We start from the raw sequence: 8,668 nt of genomic DNA, 5'->3' as shown, positions 1-8,668 counted from the left end.
GCCCTATGCTTCTCCCGTCATTCGCGCTTATCTCTGGTGCGCCGAAGAGGACGGGTCCTAAACAAATTAGTGCGCTTCGCGCATGTTTACGCCTATCGTAAAACATATGCCTGATTATTTTTCCCGCCTGTTCTGTGCGGTCCTAATCTAATCTACCAGCGTGAGAATTTCTGTTTCTCTTCCTCCACTACGCCACCGCGTAGAGTCCCAAACAAACATATGCCCTAAATTGCGTGCGTCATAAATTTACGCCGCTTATCGCTTAAACGCATGCGTTTAGCGTCCTATTTGGTCTTCGGTCCTTCGCTCTCAAGCGATAAGGCGCGAGACCATGCGGTTAGCAATTAGGTTTTGACTCCCACATGGGAATCTAAATAAACGCTGTGGTTTACACGCCTTTTCCTTTTTCGGCCCTTCGCACATTTCATGCGATAAGGCACAAACCTAACTTTGCTAATTGCCGTCATTAAATATTTATTTTTGTCTGGCTCCCGGTCTGGGCCGCACTTGATCAAACTAGCACCCCTTGGGTGGCCCGGTGCTCTCGCTTGGGTCTTATCTAAACTCATAAGGCTCGGATGTAAAAACATCTGGCACGGTAATCTTGTTGGAAGCTAAAGACGGAAGAGAAACAGTCCCTTTTCGCTGGTATTGATTTTTATTTGCGCCTGTTGCGCTTATCTCATACAGACCCAGGCTGAGTCAAAACAGATGCTCGCCTGAATCTGTTTACAAATAAATTTGTTCTTCTCTATAATTGCCAAATGCGCTACAATATCAAAATTTACATTGCGCCTGGAAGCGCTCCTATCTTTTTATTATTTTCAATTTTACTGGGTCCGTAACATTCCGGCCCTGATAAATCAACTAGATTTATAAATTCTGGAACGGACCCTATGCTATCTGTATCTTATGTATAGAGTTGTTACATTATTTCGGAAGTTTCAATTTATTTTACATTGATCCTTATAACCTAACAAAGTTTCAAATCACTTTATTATCTTCTTCGGCATTCGCCTGATCCCAATGGATGTCCCTTCAATGCTTGGTCCTTGGAAACTTCCTTCATATTGACTCTGGTACGAGTTATCTTCATTGACTGCAACTTTCGGATATTAGACAGCTTGTCCTCCTCAATGCTTAGTCCTAGGCTCTGGCACGAGCTTACTTCAGTTGGCTGCTCTTCTTTCGGATATTGGTGCTCTGGTAGCGAGCACTGACGTCTTCTTCCTGATTAGTTGATGGCTGGATCATTTCCCTTGATAATGTCCAGTACTGCAATTTTAACTGCCGGTCGTTTCAGGACACCTTTCGCGGTTTGGATCTTTGCTTGGCGAACTTGCCCGTCGCTCGCCACAAACGTTTCGATGACTCGTCCTTTAAGCCATTTTCCTGGTGGTGCGTCGTCGTCCGTGATTAAGACGATGTCGTTGACTTTGATCGGTTCTACTTTCTGCGTATTTTTATTACGCTTTAACAGAGTTGGTAAGTACTCCTTCTTCCATCGGTTCCAAAACAACTTGGAATAATGTTGAATGCGTCTCCATTGCGCTGTGTCATACTGACTGGTCGTTGGTGCATACGGTGGGGCATACTCTCCTGCTCTTCCTATTAACGCGTGGAATGGCGTCAACACTTCATCGTCGATGCAGGAGACTGGTATGTGTGTCAACGGTCGAGAGTTGACTAAAAATTCCGCTTGGATGAATGCAGCTTGCAACGTTGCTGCTGATGGCTTGCTCCTACCCCAAACTTTCAGGATCTCTGCTAGTGCTACTTTGACGTTTCTTATTAATCTCTCCCAAGCGCCTCCAAAATGTGGTGCTGAAGGTGGGTTGAATCTCCACTGGATTTCCATTTTTGCTGCTTCATTTTTGCCCATCTTCTCGTTGATTTCATTGACTAGCGACTTTAACTCTCGCTCTGCTCCAACGAAGTTCGTTCCGTTGTCGCTGTAGATACTGGTGACCTTTCCTCTTCGGTTCTGGAAGTTCCTTAACACGACCATGAACGCATCAGTACTGAGATTTTCTGCCATCTCAATATGTACTGCTCTTGTTGAGAGACAGGTGAATATGACGCCCCATCTCTTCTCGAGCGATCTCTTTACCGCTACTTCGAAAGGTCCGAAGTAATCTACTCCGCAGTTTGTAAATGGAGGTATATGCGCTTCTGTGCGGAAATGTGGTAAATCTGCCATCATCGGCTCTACCGGAGTTGCACGTCGTATTTTGCACCTATTGCAATTCTTCTTGACGTTTGCTAATACTGTTCTTATATGCAGTATCCAATACTTCTGCCGTAATGCTGCTATGACGGTGTTTTCGCCGTGGTGGAAATATCTTTCGTGTGTTGCTTTCACGATCAAATATGTATATGGATGCTTTTGTGGGAGCAATATTGGCGTTCTTGTAGTCCATGGTACTGACATGGCTTTCTTCAAACGTCCTCCACTTCTCATTACCCCTGCCTCGTCTAGGAAGGGTGCGTAACTGACCAATGGTCCTGACGATATTGTTCCGCCATTGAATAAAGTTTCCATCTCTGTTGGAAATGCTTCCCATTGCATCTTTCTATAGAGCACGTTCTCAGCTCTTTGGTAGTCCTTGTACTCAATGTCTGGAATATATCCACGACGTAATCTTTCCTTTGTCCTGTTTAATACACAAAGGTTCTTCACCAATTTCCACCAATCTGAGTATTCCTTGTACTTATCGATGAAACTAAGTTTGCTTAGTTCTTCGTGAACTAGCACTGTTTCTCTCAACTCTTCGTCTGTTTCCTTCTCTTCAATGGAAGGCCATGACGATTCTGAGAGCTTTAGGAAATCAGGTCCCTCAAACCATTGTGATTTTCCTAGCTTTTCCTTTGTGCCTTCATCGGCTGGATTTTCATCTGTTGGCACCCATCGCCATTCATTTTTCCTGTTATCTTCCAGGATTTCACCTACTCGATGCATCACAAATACGCTTCTTCGTTTTGGACTCTTGATCCATGACAATACGGTCTGTGAATCACTCCAAAATGTTTTGCTGACGATTTTCAACCTCGTTTCATCTATTATCGTTTTGGTTAATCGGCTTCCTAACACGGCCGCTTGTAGCTCTAGGCGTGGTATGCTCAATGGTTTGACTGGTGCTACTCTAGACTTTGCTGATAGAAGTCTTACGTGTGGTGTGTTTCCATATATACTTCTTACGTACACACATGCACAAAATGCTTTCTCAGAAGCATCTACAAAGGTGTGTAGTTCTACTTCACCTGTTCTTTCTTCGAGGATGTATCTTGGTATCGTTACGCTATCAGCAGATTCAATAATTTCTAACCAGTGTTGCCAGTCTGACTGCAACTTCTCGGGAATTTCGTCATCCCAATCTATATTTTCTATGTGCAGCCTTTGCATGAGGATTCTTCCATGCACAGTTATATTTGAGATGAGTCCAAGTGGATCGTAGACACTCATCACGAAAGCTAGTACCTCTCTCTTTGTTGGTAAACGTAGCATTTGTGTAACATCACTTCCTAGCTTGTCTAATTTGATTTGATAGCCGAGTGTGTCAGACGTGGTGTTCCAATATACACCAAGTACCTTTTCTGTCATTGAATCCTTTTCTTCGAACATTTTGATTCCGGAAATTTGTACACGTTCCGAGGGTAAACTTTGCAGAAGTTCTCTGCTGTTTGACACAAAGTTTCTGATGTGGAAACCCGCGTGATCGTGAATTTTCATAACATGTAGTACTATCTCTGCTGCCTTATCAAGCTCTTCGAAACTATCCAAATAATCGTCGACGTAGTGTTGCTTGATGATTGCTTCAGTCGCCACTGGACAATATTTTCTGAATTTTTCTGCGTTGTGGTTTTTAACCGCTTGTGCACATGACGGTGAACAGGTTGATCCGAATGTCATCACCTGCATTACGTATACATCAGGTTTCTTACTGCTATCACAATCTCTCCATAAGAATCTCTGAGCGTGTTGATCTTCAGCTCGGATTCGTACTTGGTGGAACATCTCTTTGATGTCTCCACATACAGCAATTGCTCCTTCTCGGAATCTTACTAAAACACCGAACAATGACGTAGTAGCATCCGGCCCTGATAACAGTTCCGTGTTGAATGATACACCTTGTATCTTTGCCGCCGCATCGAAAACCAACCTTGGCTTAGGTGGCAACTTGTTTTTGTTGTGCACAATAAAGTGTGGAAGATAATACACTCTTGATATCGGCTTCATAATTTCTTCCTCTGACAGTTTGCGGATGTAGCCTTTCTTCTCGTAATCCGCAAATGTTTCTATTGCCCATTTTTTCAACTCTGGGTCTTTTTTTAACGTTCTCTCACTCGTTGTCAGCCTCTTTGCTGCATTGTTGTAGCTATTTGGAAATTTCGTTTCCTCATCTTTCCATAGAAGTCCAACTTCGTATCTACCATCCTTGTATTTCATAGTACTTCTTAGAATTTGTTCAGCCTTTTCTTCTTCAGCTGATTTTGGTAGATTCTTGACTACCTTAACGCCGAAGTCTTCGGTGGAGAAATATTTCTGCAAAGCCTTGTTCATTTCATCTTCTTGCTGAATGACCATGATGTGTCCGCCTTGCACATTGGACGATATGTTGCCGAACATGAACCATCCAAGTTTGGTTCGTAGCGCTGTGGGCTCGTTCGGTTTTCTCATTCGCCTTTCGAATGGAATTAACAAGTGACTGTGACTCAGTCCAATTAATATCGTCGGGCGTATACTGCTGTAACTGCTCAATGGCAGATTCTTGAGGTATGGATACCTTTTCTCCATCACCTCCTTGTTGAAGCTTTGCTCTGGGAGTTGGAGATTCTTTATCGTTCTCACTCCTTTCATGACGTATTCTTTTTCATTGTTGCCGTTGATTCGTACCTGAACTCTACGGCTGTTTTGTTCGTTTCTCGTGACGTTCTGCGTCCACTTTAGCATTAACGGATCAATTCTTCCGTTGAGCCCTAACTTGTTCGCAATCTCCTCGTCTATTAGAGAGAGTGATGACCCCGCATCCAAGAAAGCGAACGTGTTGATGATTTTGTCATTATTTTTCAACGTCACAGGAACTATTTGGTAGAATACGTTGGATTTTGTTAGTTGTTGGTGATTGTGTATCTCACCATCTGCTTGTGTATCTGGACTATGCTGTCCTTCCGACTGATTTGAATCACTTGATTCTCTCTCATGAGATTTATGAATTAATGGATGATGTTTGAACTTACATCCATTAATTCCACATTGTTTTGCTCTTTTGCAGTCTCGCATCATATGGTTTGTAAATGCGAGACAGCTCAAGCATACCTTTGCCTTAAAGGCTAATTCATTTCGCTTTTCAGGCTTCATAGCCTTAAATCTGGTGCATTCGAGGAGTTTGTGGTTTCCCCGACATGCTTCACAATTGCGTTTTATTATTGTCGATCTATTTTCCTGATGCGTATTTACGTTAAATCGACGCTCAGGCCTCGTGTCTCGCGGCTGCGATCTGTTAATTTCTCGCGGCTGCGGTCTGCTTGTTTCTCGCGGCTGCGGCCTGCTGGTGCCATTCAGCAGTCTATTGGTTCTCGAATGAGGCTTCAGCCACTCATTGAGATCAGCTAAAGTCTTTGCCCCGTCGTACATTTCTTCAGTCCACTTCACCTGTAGACCGTAGGGCATTTTCCTTATGATCTCTTCCACCAATCGGTGGTCAATCAGGAATTCTTCTCTATCCATAAGAGAAACATTACAGACGAGATTATCCAGTGCTTCGGATATCTCGGTAATCAAATTCCGACTCTCCCTTTTGATATTGGTGAGTTCGGCTAGTAGTTCTTTATAGACTAGTTCGGGTCTTCCGAAATTATCTTCTAGTCTATCAATTATTTGGTCCATATTATTTGGATCCATCATTAACTGTCGGACGCTCCTCTCTGCGTTCCCGTACAGCACTGTTTGCAGGCGATTCAAATTTTCAAGCCTGTTAAATTGACCTTGTTTTGTGGTCTCATCAAAGGCCTTTTTAAATTTCGGCCATTCTCTGGCCGCACCTCCATATTTTGGCAAGCTCATGAGTGCTTGTCGCTTTAGGTAGACAGTCCATTCTGGCTCTGCCTCCTGATTTTGACCTTCGATGCTGTCATTATTGTGTGCTGAACTTGTACCTGGTTCAGCTTCGAATCTCATTGTCCTCATGGACTTTACCAGAGCCTCCATTGCTGCTCTGTTCTCTTGCAAAATTTCTTGCAAACTATTTCCGGAAACTGATTGTCTGACTTTGACTTTCAGTTCCATCATTTCCCTTTCTGTGCTCATGCACTTAGGGCATACCCACCTTTCATCTTTCTTGGGTAGGTATGTGAGTCCCACACATGAAATGTGGAACCACCGATCGCATTCATCGCATGCGACCATGTCCTCTTTCTTGTCTTTGTCCGTACACAGACGGCAGTGCCCATTAGGGTTGGCTTTATATGCATATGTAGCCATTTTAATTAACGTGATTCCTTCTTGAATACACGTGAGTTCAATTCAGATCTTTTTTGAGTGCTTAAATTTTCAAGTCTTATCTCTTTCTTATAAACGTGATTCCCTTTTGAATGCACGTGTGTTCAAATCAATTTCTATGAGTGCTTGAGTTCCAAGTCTTATCTCCTTTTACAACGTGATTCCCGTTTGAATACACGTGAGTTCAATTTCACTCTCTGGCGCGAGAGTTCAAATTTCAATTCTTGACTTCTTAGTCTTTTCAAAAAGGCGTGATTCTGAGCCTCCCGATTTACTCCTCTTGCGCGAGGGATCGTGGTTCTTGTCTTGGCGAAGGTGTGAGTTTTAAATCTCCTCTCTGGAGCCACCAAAATATAATCTAAGGAACTGGAGTTCCCTAGATGCTTGCTATGAAGCAAGACTTTTGCTCTTCCTCTCTCGAGCGCTTCGTGATTAATCTAGGGAACTTATTTCCCTAGATGTCGGCAATTGAGGCCTGAGAATCACGGTTTAAATTTATTAAAGCCAGGGATCTATTTCCCTGGACTTGGTTGGTCTCTTATGGGCTAAGCCCCTTTGCGTGAACAAATCCCGGCTAGGGCAGCCACAAAACTTCAACCTCTTCCGGCTCCAGTGCGGTCCGGTGAAGCGAAGCAAATGGTCTGCTTTTCGGATTGGAATTTGTTCCTTTTGGTTATACCTTTTATAGCGTGGCGCCTGGTTGCCAACGCTTGGGTGTATCCGGATTCTGATGCGTGACGCCTGGTTGTCAACGCTTGGTGGATTTTCGGATCACGAATTGAACTTTGAACTACGAACTTTGATTTTGAACTAACGAATTAGACTTCTGATTTGAACTGTTTGATTTGAACTGTTTGATTTGAATTTTGAAATGGACTCAACAATTGGACTGACTTCATTCCGTCCTGACTTAGACTATATATACAATTTTTAAGGGAGAGAACAATCTCCCTTTCCTATTCTCACAGATAACCAACCACGTGGTTATCTGCCCTCGAATTTCTCAGCGTGGGATTTTTCCCAGCTGTTTCCTACTCAGATAGCCGAAACACATCGGTTATCTGTATTTACCACATGGAACCTTTTCCACTTGTTTGTGGCCCTATGCTTCTCCCGTCATTCGCGCTTATCTCTGGTGCGCCGAAGAGGACGGGTCCTAAACAAATTAGTGCGCTTCGCGCATGTTTACGCCTATCGTAAAACATATGCCTGATTATTTTTCCCGCCTGTTCTGTGCGGTCCTAATCTAATCTACCAGCGTGAGAATTTCTGTTTCTCTTCCTCCACTACGCCACCGCGTAGAGTCCCAAACAAACATATGCCCTAAATTGCGTGCGTCATAAATTTACGCCGCTTATCGCTTAAACGCATGCGTTTAGCGTCCTATTTGGTCTTCGGTCCTTCGCTCTCAAGCGATAAGGCGCGAGACCATGCGGTTAGCAATTAGGTTTTGACTCCCACATGGGAATCTAAATAAACGCTGTGGTTTACACGCCTTTTCCTTTTTCGGCCCTTCGCACATTTCATGCGATAAGGCACAAACCTAACTTTGCTAATTGCCGTCATTAAATATTTATTTTTGTCTGGCTCCCGGTCTGGGCCGCACTTGATCAAACTAGCACCCCTTGGGTGGCCCGGTGCTCTCGCTTGGGTCTTATCTAAACTCATAAGGCTCGGATGTAAAAACATCTGGCACGGTAATCTTGTTGGAAGCTAAAGACGGAAGAGAAACAGTCCCTTTTCGCTGGTATTGATTTTTATTTGCGCCTGTTGCGCTTATCTCATACAGACCCAGGCTGAGTCAAAACAGATGCTCGCCTGAATCTGTTTACAAATAAATTTGTTCTTCTCTATAATTGCCAAATGCGCTACAATATCAAAATTTACATTGCGCCTGGAAGCGCTCCTATCTTTTTATTATTTTCAATTTTACTGGGTCCGTAACAGACTTATTAATGAATTTTTCTCCGTTCAGTTCTTGTTTTATTCTTAAAAGATAAATGAACAAATGATGATATAATGGATAGTAAACATAGTCTTTGTTTTATTTTTACGGAGCTCGAAAAAACGTCCGAAGTTCATGTCACTACACTAGAATACCCCCTTAACACTTTATAGCTCTGGTACAATTTGCGATAGAAGGTTCCTTCAATTATTTCTAAAATATAG

At 43.1% G+C, this 8,668-nt stretch overlaps 1 protein-coding gene across 1 annotated transcript; it reads right to left on the bottom strand.

The window, feature by feature from the left end:
• Positions 1-1,234: 1,234 nt before the first annotated feature.
• LOC129765757 (uncharacterized) lies at positions 1,235-6,481 on the bottom strand. Its single transcript, XM_055766182.1, has one exon. It carries the CDS (start codon positions 6,479-6,481, stop codon positions 1,235-1,237), a length of 5,247 nt encoding a protein of 1,748 aa, XP_055622157.1.
• Between the last annotated feature and the right edge of the window lie 2,187 nt (positions 6,482-8,668).

This window comes from Toxorhynchites rutilus, chromosome 2 (assembly GCF_029784135.1).
Source record: "Toxorhynchites rutilus septentrionalis strain SRP chromosome 2, ASM2978413v1, whole genome shotgun sequence".
Classification (NCBI taxonomy): Eukaryota; Metazoa; Arthropoda; class Insecta; order Diptera; family Culicidae; genus Toxorhynchites; species Toxorhynchites rutilus.
This window is presented reverse-complemented; position numbering and strand designations above follow the sequence as displayed.

Excerpts from the sequence above, each read along its gene's own strand:
- LOC129765757 (XM_055766182.1), bottom strand. The coding sequence starts at position 6,481 with ATGGCTACATATGCATATAAAGCCAACCCTAATGGGCACTGCCGTCTG.